Source organism: Podarcis filfolensis, assembly GCF_964270895.1.
Source record: "Podarcis filfolensis genome assembly, chromosome: 17".
NCBI lineage: Eukaryota > Metazoa > Chordata > Lepidosauria > Squamata > Lacertidae > Podarcis > Podarcis filfolensis.
In genome coordinates, this window is record NC_139621.1 from 33176426 (window position 1) to 33194733 (window position 18308).

Sequence of the window (18308 nt, forward strand, 5' to 3'; positions counted from 1 at the left end):
GGGGAGGAAAGCAGCAGCGCAAAGGCAAAAATGCTTAGACCCCTGTGCTTTCTAGGCACAGAACCAGGGGAAGTGTGGACAAGCCTATAGGCAAATGGCCAGGGAAAGGTCAAGAAAGCGTGTGGGACAAACCACTTAATGTTTTGGGGCACTTCTCTAACCAAGGTCCCCCCCACCCAGAGCCAATTTCAGGATGTGCAGGGAGAAAGAGGGAGGGGAAATGGAAGTTGGTTCTGCAAGTGGATGTCCTTGATGAGCTGGGCTTCCATTGAGACTGGAAGGAGAAGCTTAATTTTTTACATTTGCTTTTTCCCCCTAGTCTGTGAAGCGGCTGTTGATATAACTTCTGGGGACCTATATTGGCTAACCTGTAGCAGAACTGAAATTAAGGTTACTAGTTTTGCTGGCTTGACGACGAAGGTTCTCTATCATGCGAAGGCTGCTATCTGGCACCTGTTCCTAGACTGGAAGAGAGCATTCTTGTACTGGCTAGAAAGTGGGAAACCAATTCAGAGGATGAACCTTGATGGAAGCAGTATCACAGAAGTGGGGAAGGAAGCCTGGACAGAAGATCTTCCAGTCGCCTTGGACATAAGCTCGGGTAGCCTCCTCTGGGCTTCCAAAGACTTGGGTAAATTACATGTTGATGGTTCTCATGCTAGCTGTGCAGCAGTAAACAAACATTGCCACTGCAAAGCCCACTTTTGATAGCAGTTCCCACTCTCTAGTCTGAGAACAGGCAATACAGTGGTACCTCAGGTTACATACGCTTCAGGTTACAGACTCTGCTAACCCAGAAATAGTACCTCGGGTTAAGAACTTTGCTTCAGGATGAGAACAGAAATCATGTTCCGGCGGGGCGGCGGCAGCAGGAGGCCCCATTAGCTAAAGTGGTGCTTCAGGTTAAGAACAGTTTCAAGTTAAGAACGGACCTCCGGAATGAATTAAGTACTTAACCCAAGGTACCACTGTATTTCCTTGCTAACTGCTTTGAGGGTATGGGTGTGTGTTTTCTTTTTTTAAAAAAAAACTTTTAAAAACAATATTGGCTTGAGCCCTTATTTGCTAAGGTTGCTGGGCTGTCCCATTCAACTTTCTAGAAACTAGTTGTGCTGTGACTTGTGTAAATATACAGCACACTTTGGTTGCTTGTTGCGATGGAATAATAAGCGTTTCCTTGTTCATAGGGCTGAAGGTGCTGAACCTCATCACACGCAAGACATACAGTATAAAAGAGAGTTGGACCCATGGCGTGGCAGCTGTGTATGGACCTTACCTGGTGACATTCAACAAAACAACCATTGTGGTCTGGAACAGAAGATCAGGGGTGCCCTCTGCTGTGCAAGTAGCCAATGTACAGAAAGCAATGATGATCTTTGACACAAATTTGAGAACAGGTAAACTGACTTGTCATCATTGTGAATTCCTATGCTGGGCACTTAAACAGCCAGAGGGCCTTACCAAAGCGTGTGGTTGAATCGTCCCTATGAAATATGTGCTGCAGAAAAATGCTTGCTGGTCTACATGTTTACATCACCTTTTCAGCGCATGAGTTCTTGGCTTACTGTTAGTGCCCACTAAAGCTACGGTAGGAAGTTCAGTTGCTGAATGTTTTGTTCACTGCAATTGTTGCGTGGGAATGAGAGTTCCTATCTCCCATGGTGCCTGCAGCTGTTGATCATTAAGGCCATGCTATTCTGCAGGGGAGAAGGGGTCTTATAACAGCTGTAGAAACCCACTGTTTGCTTTATAAACAGTTTGGAATTCAACTTGCTTAATTCATGGCCATCACCTCTGAGTCGGGTTTTTCCTTGAAATGAATTTGTGGTCCTGGGCATGCTGCTACATGCTGTGCTTGTGAGCTTCATTCAACAGAGGACTAGGCACTACTAGTCTAGAGAAATTCTTATCTGATAAACCTTTGGTCCATTTTTGCAAGGTGATTCTCTCTCTCTCTCTCTCTCTCTCTCACACACACACACACAAGCACAGTGTTCCCCAAACTAGGATCTCCAGCTGTTTTTGCACTACAATTCCCATCATCCCTGACCACCTATCATAGTTAGACAGGTGGGGAGGTAAGGATCTGGCTTGCTGGGCCAAAAGCGTTCCCCAACCCTGAATGGGTCCTAAGACTTGCCATGACATCAGGCAGAAGCACAACACAGATCCAACAGACTAGAGGCAAAACAATTCTAACTGCTAAAGGACTGCCTATCTAACAAAGTAGGCAGGAGCGCCAACTGTCTTTTAGATGATGGGGCACACTTGCAAAAAAAAATGAGATGATAATTATTTATATAATGCCTATCTGACTGGGTTACCCCAGCCACTCTGGGCAGCTTCCAACAAATTAAAACACAGTAAGACATCAAAAATTAAAAACTTCCCTATACAAGGCTGCCTTCAGCTGTCTTCTAAAAGTCAGGTAGTTGTTTATTTCCTTGACATCTGATGGGAGGGTGTTCCACAGGGCGGGCGCTGCTTCCAAGAAGGCCCTCTGCCTGGTTCCCTGTAACTTGGCTTCTCGCAGGGAGGGAACCGCCAGAAGGCCCTCGGAGCTGGACCTCAGTGCCCGGGCAGAACGATAGGGGTGGAGACGCTCCTTCAGGTATACTGGACCGAGGCCGTTTAGGGCTTTAAAGGTCAGCAGCAACACTTTGAATTGTGCTCTGAAACGTACTGGGAGCAATGTAGATCCTTTAAGACCAGTGTTATATGCTCCCAGGGTCCACTCCCAGTTACCAGTCTGGCAGCTACAAGATGACCGCAACGCTTATTCTCAAGTGCTGTGTTTTCCTATAAAGATTAAGGGTTGGCCATCAAATACACAAACAGTCAGTGCAATGTGAACAGGAGTTTGAAGAAACTGGAACTGATTGCTAACTTTTTAATTGCAGCGCGTTCTGTTCCTGTTACAAAGCCTGCTGTCATAAGCACTGCTGCATCAACTACTAACCGTACTACTTCAGCTGGAGCAGCAAGACCAACAGCGCAGACTGCAGCGTCAAGGACAACAGTGTTGACTACTACACCCACAACAACACCCAAGACCACCACAAAGGCGACAACACCCAAGACCACCACAAGGGCGACAATACCCAAGACCACCACAAGGGCGACAACACCCAAGACCACCACAAAGGCAACAACACCCAAGACCACCAAGACCACAACAGTACCAAATGCAACCAATACCACTGTCTTAACAACTGTTCCCTGTAGGTGGGCTGAACTTCCTTGCCTAGATGGGCTGGGGTGTGTGCCCTTTGAATATGTCTGTGATGGAGAAGAGGACTGTATGGATGGGTCCGATGAAGACTTCTGTTCCCTCATTTGTGGTGAACCAGGTACTAAGTTCTTCCATGCTGTGTGTGAATAGCTTAATACTCCATCCTGCACATGGAGAAATTTAATAATGGAGGGACCATCTCCTACCCCATCGAGACAAAGAACCTAGCATGACAAATGTGGCTGATTGGGCTAAGGTCAAAGTTTTGCAGGCCTACACAGTTGCCTAAATTATTAAAAAATTGGCTCTTGTTAGACATGCTGACTAGGGGGGAAGGAAGGGAGCAAGGGCAGAATTTGAGGGCCTTCCCCAGCCCTCTTACTGCCTGCCAGAAGCCTTCTTCCCATAACTGGGAAAGCACTTACTAGGCTTTGGGAAGAAGGATCTAGGACCCTGTCAGAGCACTCAGGCATCCTTTCCAAAGCCCAGTGTTGTTTACCTGGCTTTCGGAAGGCGGGGGAGAGCATTGCTGAGAGCCGCCAAAAAAGGCCTCGTGATAGACCACCTTACTCTATCATTTTGTCAACTTTTTTTAAAATCTAGGAAGTATGCGCTTGCTTTCTCCAGTCCCACAGAGAGGCCTGGCGATTGAACTTAACGTGTTCTTGTCTCTTTCTTTCCAAAAGGAAGCTTCCAGTGTCTAAGCGGAAACAAATGCATTCGCGAGAGGTTCCTTTGCGATGGGATTCCACATTGTTCCGATGGCTCGGATGAAGCCAACTGCTGGGTGCCAACTCCAGAGTGTGCCTTGCACTGTGATAACAACGTGCGCTGTGTGCCTGAGAGTTGGTTATGCGATGGGAGCCCTGACTGCCACGATAGCGCCGATGAACAGGGTTGCGGTGAGCAAATACCCAGTTGGCAGAGCGGTGCCCGAATGGGTACATTCGGCTTCCAAATTGCCAGCTTTCTACAAAAGTTCCTGACTATTAGCTTGGGTAAAGCATAGCATAAGACACATGCCCTGAGCTAACACTGCCGCCTGCTGTATCTTAACAGGCTGCCTTTGGGAAGGTATCTTAACCTTGTTCCTGCACCTGCAGGATGGCATTGCCCCTTGCAACAAAAGCTTTGGTGGCACTGTCTGAACTTGCTAGAAACTTTTTAATTCAAATGATGCTTAACTCTTGAACCAGGAGCCAATGGCTTTGGACTACTGACTGTTTTGGATAATGGGGTGATGAATTCAGAATGGGCTGGAGGGCTAGGTCTTGAATCCAGTAGATGTCCTGAGGCTTGTAGCATCTCTTCATCCCAAAAGCCCATTCTGCATTTGCCTGTGCAGTTACAGCTCTTGGTGCAGCAGCCAATTTGCAACCAAGGACAGCACTTTCCTGTTCCTGGTTGTGTGAAATATCAGGATGTTCCATTCATAAACATGCAGTTGGCATCAAACCTGAACCCATATGTAGCCTCATGACTTATTTGCCAAAGGGATATGTAAATATCCGCATCTCCTGGAGCTATGACAGTCGAAGGACTAATTCATATGATAGCGGGTCATTATATCTTCACACAATTTAAACTGCTGAATCATATGTCAATTCTTACAGGGTTTGTGGACCCAGATGCATTTCTGTGTAGCCTGTGTTAAATATATTTTACATTGATCCTTGTGGGGAGAATGCATTCAACTGTTCATGAATCCTGTATGAGTGAAATCTCTTGGGTGCTTTCTAGAAACAATAAACACTGCTGTCTGTCCCTGCAGTTCATGCAAAGTGCACTGAACAGGAATTCCAATGCAGAAGTGGCCAGTGTGTGTCGTACTCCCTGCACTGCGATGGAGACCGCGACTGTAAGGATGGCTCAGATGAAGTAGGCTGCCCAGTAGCCCCAAAACTACATTTCTGCCATTCGGATGAAGTCAATTGCCCTAAAAGTGGAGAGTGCATTCTCAAGGAATGGCTCTGTGATGGCGATAAGGACTGCAAAGATGAATCTGATGAACAGGTGTGTGTGTGTGTGTGTGTGTGTGTGTGTGTGTGAACTGGCAACGAATGCAGAGTGCCATCAAATCAGCTATTTATAAAGATCCGATCAGTTACAAACATATATTAAGGGCAGAAGACAGCTATTCCGTTTCTTTTAAAGCAGTAACAATTACATGCAAGCATGCGCATGCGTTTCCTACAGGACCTGGCTGGTCCAAAAGTTATAGTATTTGTGATGGGCATGGACAACAAAGAGGTTGCTTTTTAAGCAAGAACAAATTCTTACCAGCCAGCTGCAAAATGAAGTACCTTTGAGTGCTCCAAACTCCATTTCTAGGTTGTGTAGTTATCCCTGCAGCACAAGAAAACTGCAAAGGAGAAATTGTGTGTGCATGCATGTGTGTGTGTGTGTGTGTGTGTGTTCCCTTTTGCTTGAATGCCTTCTCCTTGCAGGACTGCAGTTTGCCAGAGCACAAGTGTGGTGACAACCAGTGGCAATGCAGAAGTTCGGAGTGTATCCCGGACCTGTGGTACTGTGATGGGCAGGCAGACTGCAGAGACAGGAGTGATGAGACTTCTTGTAAGTACTCTTCGCGTTTCCCTTGCAAGAGCTTTTGCTGGTGCTTAAAGTCTTTACCGTTGAGCAGCTCTCCCCTTTGGACTTATGTGGCACTCCCATTCAAGAGCCACGAGAAAAATACCTTGCCTTTAAAAGTCTTAGGTGGTGAAATGACTTGTGCTGTTCAGCAGCAGAGAAATCACATTCTGTAAAGGAGAAATCGAAACGAGTGTGAAGGGGGAAATCCTCAAGTGAACACCTTGAGGCTAGTCTAGAATAGCAGAAGGTAGAGTGGATTGACAGCCTAAAGCTTCTCCACTTTTTGGAGAACGGCAACACCCAGCGCTAGGTCTAGAGTGGATCAGAACTTCTAATACAAGAGTGAGGAACCATTGGCTCTCCAGTTGTTGCTGAACTACAACCCCTGTCAGCCCAAAACAAACATGGCCCAGGATGATGGCATTTATAGTACAACATTTAGTTCCCCAAACCTGCCCTAGTAGGCATTCCTTCAAGCTTGTTAATGAGCCTGCAGTAATTTCATCAGCAATGCAAGTGCAGTAGTCGTCACTGCCACCCATTTCGCTCTTAAGAACATGAGCAGGATTTGACCCTGCTGTGTGGTATTCCCTTAGCAGATGAGCAAAATGAAAGCCAAAGTACATGCAATAGCAGCAGACCTTAAAAAAATAAATCCACATCTGCCCCAGTGGGGTTGGAGGTGCAATTTTAAAGTGTGAAAGGGATGGGGGGGTGCTGCGGAATCCTCCCCTCCCCTTGCAGTTCCTCCCATTATCTCTTTTTATCACCAGACTCAGGAGGAACTGGAAAACCAAACTCTTCAACTCTCAGTTGCATGCCCTCCTCCTTCAGTGCCTTTAAAACCCACTGGTAAAAAGGTGTGCAGGTTTTACTGCTGTAACAGCCTGGCCCCTTAAGAATTCTGAAGACCCACTTATTTCTGCTCTAGGTTTTAATGCTGGTACAGTCTTTGAGGGTTTTTTTCTTGCTGTTACACAGGCAAGCCGAGGAAGTGCCTGGGCTATGAATTCCAGTGTGGCGAAACCTGCATTAATTACACTCTGGTGTGCAATGGGAGACCAGACTGTCAGGGTGGGACGGATGAAGGCAGGAATTGTGCTCTTGCATGCCGGCGGTCGTGCTCCCAGATCTGCTACAAGTCTCCTAGCGGGCCTGTAAGTTTGCTTTTTCTTGGATGTTGACTATACTACCACTTTGGGCTTGTGGGAGATTAGCAGCCCAAACCTAACCAATGCATATTCTTGCTAGTTAGCATGAGAAGGGGCTAAGTCCACAGAGTTGTATTGTTGTTGTTGTTTAGTCGTTTAGTCGTGTCCGACTCTTCGTGACCCCCTGGACCAGAGCACGCCAGGCACTCCTGTCTTCCACTGCCTCCCACAGTTTGGTCAAACTCATGCTGGTAGCTTCAAGAACACTGTCCAACCATCTCGTCCTCTGTCGTCCCCTTCTCCTTGTGCCCTCCATCTTTCCCAACATCAGGGTCTTTTCCAGGGAGTCTTCTCTTCTCATGAGGTGGCCAAAGTATTGGAGCCTCAGCTTCATGATCTGTCCTTCCAGTGAGCACTCAGGGCTGATTTCCTTCAGAATGGAGAGGTTTGATCTTCTTGCAGTCCATGGGACTCTCAAGAGTCTCCTCCAGCACCACAATTCAAAAGCGTCCATTCTTCGGCGATCAGCCTTCTTTACTGTCCAGCTCTCACTTCCATACATCACTACTGGGAAACCATAGCTTTAACTATACGGACCTTTGTTGGCAAGGTGATGTCTCTGCTTTTTAAGATGCTCAGAGTTGTATTGCTGCTAGGCAAATGCACAGGCCATAGAAATACAATTGGTAGACAGGGCACTGTATGATGTCATTTACCCTCGTATCCTGGAGAGGGAGGAGCATATAGTACTTCTTGTCCCCCCCCCCTCTCTCTCTCTCTCTCATCCTTTGCCCAGCGTTAGATGCAACTATGCCTCCACTTGCTCCCCCTTTAGGCACTTGCCTGAAGCTGGTTATATTGTAAACATAAGCGTTTCACCTGCATAGTTTTTACTGCTGCAATTGCTGTGAACCAATGCAAGAATATAAGTAAGTAAATTATATTTTTGAACCCAAGCTGTCGCCTTCTCCTTCGTTAAGCGATGTACGAAAGGGCAAGCCACCATACTTCAGAGCTCCTTTTAATTTTGCTGCCAAGGATGGGCTTTTGAAACCCTGTTCAGCTCACACACGTTGGGAGTCTGGAGGGATGAATTGCAATTCATATATTCTCTCCTGCCCATTAGAACCCGTTCCACAGGGCTCTGCACTGAGTGACTTCTAAACTGACTGCTGCTTCTGCCAGGACAAAGCTTGCTAAGGCTCTTTCCATGAAAGCCAAATTCCTCTTGGTGCAGGAAAGTGGCAGATAGCTATATTGTCCAGTGTGGTGTAGTGGTTAAGAGTGGTAGTCTCGTAATCTGGTGAACCGGGTTCGCGTCTCCGCTCCTCCACATGCAGCTGCTGGGTGACCTTGGGCTAGTCACACTTCTCTGAAGTCTCTCAGCCCCACTCACCTCACAGAGTGTTTGTTGTGGGGGAGGAAGGGAAAGGAGAATGTTAGCCGCTTTGAGACTCCTTCGGGTAGTGATAAAGCGGGATATCAAATCCAAACTCTTCTCTTCTTCTTCTTCTCTTATAAGATGCACGTCGGCTTCGTTACTCAGTTTTAACTTGTGTTGGCCCAGATGCCATTTAAAACGGAATGTCTGCTCACTTAGAGGGCTGTATGCATTTCCACCATTCCAGTTCTCAGTCGGAAGATAAGCATTCAGCGGATGGCATATTGGTCAACTTTTTCCAGCAAGGCTTCCGGCTGAAGCCAAACTTTAATGCGTCTGCTTGCTTGGCAACCATGTTTAGTTTCATTTTAAAGTTAATATTACGTGCGGGGGATGGGGTTTCATTAGGAAACTAGTTCCCCGCCCCCAGACTTAGTAGGAGGTGGGGAAGCTTACTGTACCAGTAGGGATTTTGCAAGTCTAATTGCAACAGTGGAGAATTTTCATTTGTGGTCACAGGTGGGGAGGGAAGGAATGTTCATTGCAGTCCTGGGTAAAACTGTGGGCCTCTTGCAGTCTCTCACTCTGTGTGTGTGCATGATTGCTAAGCACTACATTAGTTGTCAGAGTAGACTGAGACTGTTCTCTTAATAGCTATATGTTAAGAAAAAGCTGCATTGAGCACATTTCCCTCTTTGCTTCTGTCCCCTACCTCATCATCATCATCATATAATAATAATAATTTATTATTTATACCCCGCCCATCTGGCTGAGTTTCCCCAGCCACTCTGGGCGGCTTCCAATCAAGTGTTAAAAACAATACAGCATTAAATATTAAAAACTTCCCTGAACAGGGCTGCCTTCAGATGTCTTTTAAAGAGAAGATTGCATGAATCACCTATCATTCATGCTTAGAGGACCCTTCAAATTGCCTCACACTTCACAAGCTGCAGCCACCAGCCTAGAAAGCTGTAGCTCTTCATTTCCCAGTTCTGTTAAAGGGAACATCTTCCTTCAAATCCTGGCTCCCTCGTCTGCCTGCTCTGTGAATAGGTAGGTCAGGCTTCCATCTTGTCCTGCTGGGATTCTTTCGGCTAGATGAAACGCACAAAGCAACCAATCAGTCTTGAGCAGCAACGATCATTTCACTTTTCTCCAGCAGCGACTTTTCATACATGAGCGTTCCAGCATGAAAGCTCTGAACGAAGATGATAAAAGCGACCCGCTTGCCTGCAACACGAAGACCCAAGTTTCTTTTAACGTAACCTTCTCCTTACAGAAATGTGCTTGCTACGAAGGATTCCGGCTAAGGAGCGACAGGCGCTCCTGCAAAGATATAAATGAATGTAAAGAGCTGTCGGAGGAGAAATGCAGCCAGACTTGCGTCAACACAGAGGGAAGCTATATGTGCACTTGCCACCCTGGCTACATGCTGGAACCAGATGGCCACACCTGCAAAGTACTTGGTAAGGCCCTGTAAACGTGTAGCTTGCCTCTTCTGGTAGGCATATGTCTGCGTGGTTCAGTGGCTTGAGCTGAGCTTGCTTGAAGTGAAACAAAAGAATCTGGTTTCAGGTACATGCACCTACAGAGGGACGAGGGTGGCGCTGTGGGTTAAACCACAGAGCCCAGGACTTGCCGATCGGAAGGTCGGCGGTTCGAATCCCCGCGACGGGGTGAGCTCCCGTTGCTCGGTCCCTGCTCCTGCCCACCTAGCAGTTCAAAAGCACAACAAAGTACAAATAGATAAATAGGTACCACTCCGGTGGGAAGGTAAACAGCATTTCCGTGCGCTGCTCTGCTTCGCCAGAAGCAGCTTAGTCATGCTGGCCACATGAACCGGAAGCTGTACGCCGGCTCCCTTGGCCAATAAAGCAAGATGAGCGCCGCAACCCCAGAGTCGGTCATGACTGCACCTAATGGTCAGGGGTCCCTTTACCTTTACATGCACCCACAGGCTAGGGGCTAGGAAGCTGTAGAAACCAAGCCTCTGTATTGTCCTGCACAGTGCTGGAAAAGTGATGGGAGCTTGTTGATCAGCTCTAATAGAGTTGTTAGTTGGGCAAGGACTCCCGATTTAGCACCTAGAATTCTGCTGTTTCCAAAAGCAGCATTGTTTTGCAAAGACTGAAGCTGCAAACCAATGAAAAGAAAGCTGGTGTAACTTGCCAAGTATTACTTTTCACCCAAATACAAATGTGGGGAGTAATGTTAAGTGCAGCAGTAACTTAAAAAAGAAAAGAAAAACTGGCTGGCAGGCGATTTGCTTTCAAGCTTTCACTTGTGTTGGCAACTTGTCCGAAGCACCAACTCGGCAGATTCAGTTTACTGAATGCTGGGGTTGACTATGTCTATTCTTCTAGGAGTCTGTGCAATTTCCTGCCAATATTGTGCTACAGGTGGTGGCAGCAGGGGTCAAAACTGCAATGTGTAACCCCTTCTCTTTCCTGCAGGCTCTGAGCCAAAGTTGCTTGTTGCAGTTCAGTTCAATTTGATCCTATATGGATTAAGGAGCCTGAAAGAAGATGTTATATTGACCACTGAGAAGGACTTTATTATCTTTTCTATCGACTATGACTTGGCGGAGCAGAAAATCTTCTGGATGGACCTCAATGCAGAAAGTATTAAGTGGATGAACATGAGAAACAAGGAAAGGGGGACTCTAGTTAAAGGTGGGTATTTTGGTTTAGGTTCGGGCATCTGACTTGGGAGCAAACTACTTACTTTGAACTATGCTGAAAGTCTCTGATGAAACTTCCTACTTGTTGAATGTAAAAGACAGTGGTACCTCAGGTTAAGTACTTAATTCGTTCCGGAGATCCGTTCTTAACCTGAAACTGTTCTTAACCTGAAGCACCACTTTAGCTAATGGGGCCTCCCGCTGCCGCCATGCCGCCAGAGCACGATTTCTGTTCTCATCCTGAAGCAAAGTTCTTAACCTAAAGCACTATTTCTGTTAAATAGTGGGTAGACATTGCAGACAACGCAGCGATTTCTCCAAAGCAGCTCTTTATTTGTAAGCTGGAACAGAACTGAACAGCAAACAGCTCAGCCGGCCTGCTTTTATAGGTTTTTTATAGGCTTTTATAGGCTTTTATAGGCTATCAACATTGTAGCAACAACAACCCAGGGTTTCCCGCCTAAAGTAACTGACCTGGACCTGAGTGAAAACTACATACATGATACTCCTGGTGGCCAGGGTGAGAACTTCAATACACAACAATTTCTGGGTTAGCAGAGTCTGTAACCTGAAGCGTATGTAACCCGAGGTACCACTGTAATAATAAACTGAATCTGGCACTGTAATAATAAACTGAATTAGCCTCCTGGGCTAATTCAAGAGCAACCACTTGTCCAGGCCACTAGTATTTGCAAGGCGGTTTGGAGCACAAATGAAAATTGCGCAATCCATGAAATGCTGCAGAAAGTCATTGCAGGTAGCTACACCTGTCTTTTGTAATAGCCTAGCTGATTTTAACACAGCAAGTTTGGCACCTGCCAGAGTAAATATAGGCAATGACCAATTTGCATCGGGAGTTACATTCCTGACCTCCAAGTGTCGGTGGAGTGCACTCATTTTATCTCTCCCCCCCCCCCTATGACTCCAGGAATCAAATCGGATTGCATAGCAGTAGACTGGGTAGGAAGAAATCTTTACTGGACAGATGGGATGGCAAGACAGATCTTGGCTACACAGCTAAATGGCAAATGGAGGGGAATTCCTGAGTACACTGTGGTTCTTGATTATCTGGATCAGCCTCGGTCACTCGCACTCCACCCGTTGGATGGGTAAGACTTTCAGAGTCTCTGTATTTTATGAACATTGCTTCCAATGTTGGGCTTCTAATTGGAATACAGTGGTACCTTGGTTCTCAAACATAATCCGTTCCGGAAGTCCGTTCCAAAACCAAGGCGCAGTTTCCCATAGAAAGTAATGCAAAACGGATTAATCCGTTCCAGACTTTTAAAAACAACCCCTAAAACAGCAATTTTATCATGAATATTACTATCTAACGAGACCGTCGATCCACAAAATGAAAGCAAAAATCAATGTACTGTACTATAAAATCAATAAGATAATATTGTAGATGATAAAAAATCTTATTTTTTCTTACCTGCACTGATAATTATTGTTTGGATGGAGGGCTTTTAGCCATTTCTGCAGTCACACAATCAGTAGCTGAACTGGGTTCCACACAGTCACAAAAACAAATTAACCGAAAAAGCCTCAAAAACACAAGTCGCAAAAACAAAAGCACCAAACTTAATTCAATCCAGAAGTCTGTTTGACTTCTGAAATGTTTGAAAACCAAAGCGCAGCTTCTGATTGGTGCAGGTGCCCCGGAAACAATAGCAGACACTCTCATCGGACGTCTGCCTTCTGAAAAACGTTCAAAAACTGGAACATTTACTTCCGGGTTTTCAGTGTTTGGGAACCAAGGCGTTTGAGTACCAAGGCATTTGGGAACCAAGGTACTATGTAGTCTGCTGCATGTGCCAGATACAGGCCGCCCCAAAGCCACACATGCCATTCTAATTACTGTGAGAAGCGTTGCTGGCCTGCCATTCTAGTCTTGGCTCTTGATCTTAGCTTCTTTTCAACGCTAAAGGTAAAGGGACCCCTGACCGTTAGGTCCGCTCGTGGCCAGCATGACTAAGCCACTTCTGGCGAACCAGAGCAGCGCATGGAAACACTGTTTACCTTTCCGCCAGAGGAGTACCTATTTATCTACTTGCACTCTGACATGCTTTTAAACTGCTAGGTTGGCAGGAGCAGGGACTGAGCAACGAGAGCTCACCCCGTCACGGGGATTCGAACCGCCGACCTTCTGATCGGCAAGTCCTAGGCTCTGTGGTTTAACCCACAGCGCCACCTGTGTCTAGCCTAAGCTTTAAAATAAAAAAGAGCAAAGGTGCACATTATATCGCTGTGCCTGCCCACCATATACAAAAACTTTTCAAATAGGCTTGGCAAGCTTGACCAATCAAAACGTAAAAAAAAGATTGCCACAAAATGGGACTGATGGCAACTCGTCTGCTGACCTTATTGGGGATGATCCATACATATAAGCCATGCAGGTTAAAAAGAAAGAGTCTGAACTGGAATTCTAAACTCCACGGAAGACCACTTTTTCATCCTCGTGTGCTAGGGGTCAACTCATGTGCAAAGGACAATGCACACTTACCATTTGCAGGATTTTGATCTGAGCTCCTGCTCTGGTCATAGGGATTCATGACCTGGCTCAAAGTAGGTTCTGGCTACAATAAGAGATGTGCGATTCTCAAAAGGGGACAACTGGAAAAATGGCAATTAAAATCTGCAGACTAAAATGGAATTTAGGCTTGCGAACCTTTTCTTTCCAACAAGCATTATATCGGTAGTGTGTGAAAACTGAAGTCCATTCAATTTCCCTGCCCCGCAGAAGTATCTTAACATTCACCTTCTCTTCCTTAGGTTAATGTATTGGTCTGCAATAGGGGATGACTCCAAAATAGAGCAAGCTGGGATGGATGGAAGCAGCAGATCAGTACTACTTGATGGGCTTGGCTGGCCCACCAGCATAACCCTTGACCTCTTGAGCTGGAAAATCTTCTGGTCTGATGACAAGTTTCACTATATTGGGTCGGCCTACTTGGATGGCAGTGGTATGAAGGTACCGCATACCTTATAAGCATACCTGGAGTGTGGATGGAATGATTGCCAAATGTGTTATCGTATGCAAAAATGCTTTTTTATAATATTCATGCGATCTCTCCTCTCTCTCTCTCTCTCTCTCACTCTCACTCTCACTCTCTCTCTCACACACACACACATATAGTAAAGGTAAAGGGACCCCTGACCATTAGGTCCAGTCGTGGCCAACTCTGGGGTTGCGGCGCTCATCTCGCTTTATTGGCCGAGGGAGCTGGCGTACAGCTTCCAGGTCATGTGGCCAGCATGACTAAGCCGCTTCTGGCGAACCAGAACAGCACACGGAAACGCCGTTTACCTTCCCGCCGGAGTGGTACCTATTTATCTACTTGCACTTTGATGTGCTTTCGAACTGCTAGGTTGGCAGGAGCAGGGACCGAGCAACGGGAGCTCACCCCGTCGTGGGAATTCGAACTGCCGACCTTCTGATCAGTAAGCCCTAGGCTCTGTGGTTTAACCCACAGCACCACCCGCGTCCCATATATAGATAGATAGATAGACAGATAGATAGGGCGACCCCCAAAGTAGGTATACTGCTTTAAAATCCACTTTCTTTATTCTTGACTCAAGTTCATTCACAATATCAGTAAAGAAAAACCATCCTTTTATCTGACTCCACTATTCTTTCTAACTTCCAGCCTGAAATTTAACTGCCACTTTGTTGTGGGTCAGCTATATGTATGCCTATAATCTGTTGTGATAAATTTCATTGATTCAACTGTATATAATTATACTGTACATTGATGTATTTTTGTTTTGTGTAAGATTTACCTTTGTTTTTTATTTTACTCAGGCGTATTTAGAGATTTATTTCTTACGTTACTTAAATGTGGTACTTTAGACGTGTCGGTAGTACAGTGGACGTAACCCACTTTAGAGATTTATTGAAATATAAAGCAGTATGCAAGTTAAATTAATATCAAATAAATTCTTGCTTCCAGCTGTGCACGAAGCTCAGGTAAGCTTATATATTCAAGAGCTGAGGCTTCATTTTTCCTTTGAAAGTGGGAACTGCCCCTGCTTGCATTGTAACAATCCATCTTTGCTCTCAGTAAATCTTGATAGAATTCTATATGGATACAAAATCTTGTATTTGACCCAGAAGTGACAGAGACAAAAGTTGGGGGAACAATGCCCATTTGAAAACTTCCAAATCTTTGTTGAACATAAGATCTAGGTCAAACTGGGATAAGTATCGTGACATCAACACTTCATTTCCCCTCTGCTAGGTGTTTGAGCTGACTGAAATTCATAGTCCCTTTGCAGTGGCTGTCTTTGAGGATAATGTTTATTGGTCTGAGCTGAAAACAAGGACAGTACAGAGACTACACAAAAGGACTGGAAAGAATAGATCCGTCCTTATCAAGCGTCATGGGCAACCATATGGACTTAAGGTACTTCCTTTAACTCTTTGTAGCGGACCAGTCGGTTCAGCCAAGAGTGTATCTCCTTGCCAACATTGAAGAATAACTGAAACTGGGTTCTGCTGGGACTTTGTTTGCATAGCATCCCTCTGAGCAAAACTCTCACGCTATCATATTAAGCAAGTAAAACAGCTTTCCTGCAAGGCAGGCTGGGAGAATGGAAAACATGGTCAGGAACAAGGTATAGGCCAAATGCCGCTTTTCTTGTGAGTATAGCTGCTGCACTAATTAGTGTTAACTCATTTTGGGAAGTCCCATGTGTGAATATGGTTCAGGCTGCCAACCATCAGTAAAAAAACTTGCCTGCTGAAGTGAATCACACTTGCATAAAGAAGCTGTATGCATTCCACTTAGCTTGGCAAAGCCCTTACAGTGTATTGGAAATAATAATAATTCAGGCCTGAAGGACCCGGCTTGTTAAAAGAGTTATTCAGTAGCTGGGGAGCAAAGCAAGCTCTTCTGCTTCAAAAATGCAGAGTAAAGGTAAAGGGACCCCTGACCATTAGGTCCAGTCGTGGCCGACTCTGGGGTTGTGGTGCTCATCTTGCTTTATTGGCTGAGGGAGCCGGCGTACAGCTTCCGAGTCATGTGACCAGCATGACTAAGCTGCTTCTGGCAAACCAGAGCAGCGCATGGAAACTCCCGCCGGAGCGGTACCTATTTATCTACTTGCACTTTGACATGCTTTTGAACTGCTAGGTTGGCAGGAGCAGGGACCGAGCAACGGGAGCTCACCCTGTCGTGGGGATTTGAACCGCCGACCTTCTGATCAGCAAGCCCTAGGCTCTGTGATTTAGACTAAATCCAGACTGCCAGGGAAACTGACCTGTTACACACCTGGCTCATGGGCCTCATCCTTTGTCAAATGGAGGATGGAAGATACCTTTCCCCCCACTTCATGACAACTGCCACAAACTTGAAATTAAATGGGAAATGCTTTTCCTTTCCCCAACCCACCCACACAACGCAGACGGGCTTTACTGCAGATTTCCCCCAGCACAGTGTACGTTGCAGTGCATGGTCTTGATTCAGGCTACAGAGAGAGATGCCCTGAAAACACCAATCTCGGTCAAGGCTTTCTGGTGAATTTCTGGTGAAATTCGCTTGCAGATCCTGCATGAAGTTCTTCAGCCGGGAGCTCCCAACCCGTGTGCCGGCAATGGCTGTTCCCACTTGTGCCTGTTGAACCCAAACAAAAGAGGGAGCTGCCGCTGCCCAGCTGGACTTGTGCTTTCAAACGATGAAAAGACCTGCGTTCCTCTGAAGGAGACGGCGTTCATGTTTCTGGTTGCACAAGCCTCTGTTACTCAGGTATTGCTGACCTCTTGCATAATAACAGGGAATTTTGTTTTCGTTTTCCAGTCCAAGGGGTCATTTCCCCCTTTGTGGTAAGTTGGAAAGGAAAGGATTTGTTTCCCTACTGGTAAACATGGACTAGATTGAACTCTTACAGGGCTGCTCGACAAAAAATGTTGTGTATCTCACCTCCCTTTCCATGAGCTGCATTAAAGCGTGACCTCAAAATTTTGGATCCCCTCTCAACTGGTGTCAAAGTGTTATGCTAGCTTTGTGATGTTCTGTGCCACGAACTCTGGAGGCTTCACGTTGCTTTCGCTGAAGCCAGGAGAGCAAGGGGGTCGGTGCACACCGATCCCTCTTGCTCTCCTGACTTCGCTTCGCTGGAGAGGCGCTGCACAGTTTTCCCTCTCTGCGCAGCGCCCCCTCAGTGAAGCGGGAGGAGAAATGGAAGGGGCTCAGTTTCGCCTGCCGCTTCACTGAAGGGGCGCTGCGCAGAGAGGGAGAGAATATTTTTTTTCTTGTTCTCCTCTAAAACTAGGTGCGTCTTATGATCGGGTGCGTCTTATAGAGCGAAAAATACGGTTTGTTTAAGCAGAGAGCCTGCCCACTATTTCACCGCAACACAGAGGAGTGCACTGACAACCTTTCAACGTATGGCCAGTGACTCCCCTCAACACAACCCCTTTAACGGGGAATCCTGGGATCACCGCCAGGTGGGGGGGGTTAAAGGCATGGCTCCCCACCCCACCCCAGAGCAGACTGTGGCCCCAGTCTTACCTTCTCAGAGGATGAAGCTCTGGAGCCGACTGAGAGCTCCCAGGTAGGCTCTTTTATGCTTAAAGAGCGGACCCTAAGCTCACCTGGTCCGCACTTGGGGACGTGGTCCAGGAGCGCTTTGCCGGGAGTCACGTAGGATTGGGGGTGCTGTGCGCTGGCATGCAAAGGGTGCCCTCCGTTTGATGTGGAGAGCAGTCATTATGCAATAGTTTTGTGCTGTTTGGTGCAGCGGAAACGCTCAAACTGCGATTGTCAGCCTCTGGGCAGAGATATTTCTCAATTTTAATGCATTTACTGTGCTGCTTTTTAGGGGGCAATGCAAAACATGGGGTTTGTGCTCTGAAATGGTGCAAAACAACTGTGAGAATTTGACACTGCTCGGAGCCAATCAGACCATGTGGGATCTTGAGTGCATTTCACTTCAGCGGCATTAACTAGGAACCCAATTTTTAGTATCAGTTCCTCATTTTGGGAGCAGGGTTTGCAGTGTAGAAAGGTTTGAAACGGTTGCAAAATTTGGCACCGGTTTGGAGTGCATCACACAATGTTGGCTTGTTGGGGGCGAGAATGCCTTTGTCTCCTGTTTGGAGTATCAATTGCTCAGTTTGGGGGGTGGCACAAAAATAGCACAAAACTTTGGCACCCGTTTGGAGGGGATCCAAAACTTCAGGGTTGCACGTTACTGAAGCTGTTTCCCTGCAGCAGTCACCGTTGTGAAATGTCCATTGTCTTTTCTCTCGCAAGTGAGGAAGACCGTGAT

The 18308-nt window shown here is 46.4% G+C and overlaps 1 protein-coding gene across 1 annotated transcript in view; it reads left to right on the plus strand.

Moving 5' to 3' along the window:
* The window catches only part of LOC310752442 (low-density lipoprotein receptor-related protein 2-like), a 45878-nt gene that overhangs the window by 18811 nt on the left and 8759 nt on the right, over positions 1 to 18308 (plus strand). The window contains exons 14-26 of the mRNA XM_083592617.1: positions 320 to 631; positions 1188 to 1397; positions 2901 to 3350; positions 3919 to 4134; positions 5004 to 5245; positions 5680 to 5806; positions 6806 to 6981; positions 9636 to 9822; positions 10810 to 11028; positions 11965 to 12145; positions 13812 to 14010; positions 15278 to 15442; positions 16583 to 16783. Of these exons, the coding sequence (XP_083448743.1) occupies positions 320 to 631; positions 1188 to 1397; positions 2901 to 3350; positions 3919 to 4134; positions 5004 to 5245; positions 5680 to 5806; positions 6806 to 6981; positions 9636 to 9822; positions 10810 to 11028; positions 11965 to 12145; positions 13812 to 14010; positions 15278 to 15442; positions 16583 to 16783 (2885 nt within the window). The remainder of the gene's footprint in view (positions 1 to 319; positions 632 to 1187; positions 1398 to 2900; positions 3351 to 3918; positions 4135 to 5003; positions 5246 to 5679; positions 5807 to 6805; positions 6982 to 9635; positions 9823 to 10809; positions 11029 to 11964; positions 12146 to 13811; positions 14011 to 15277; positions 15443 to 16582; positions 16784 to 18308) is intronic.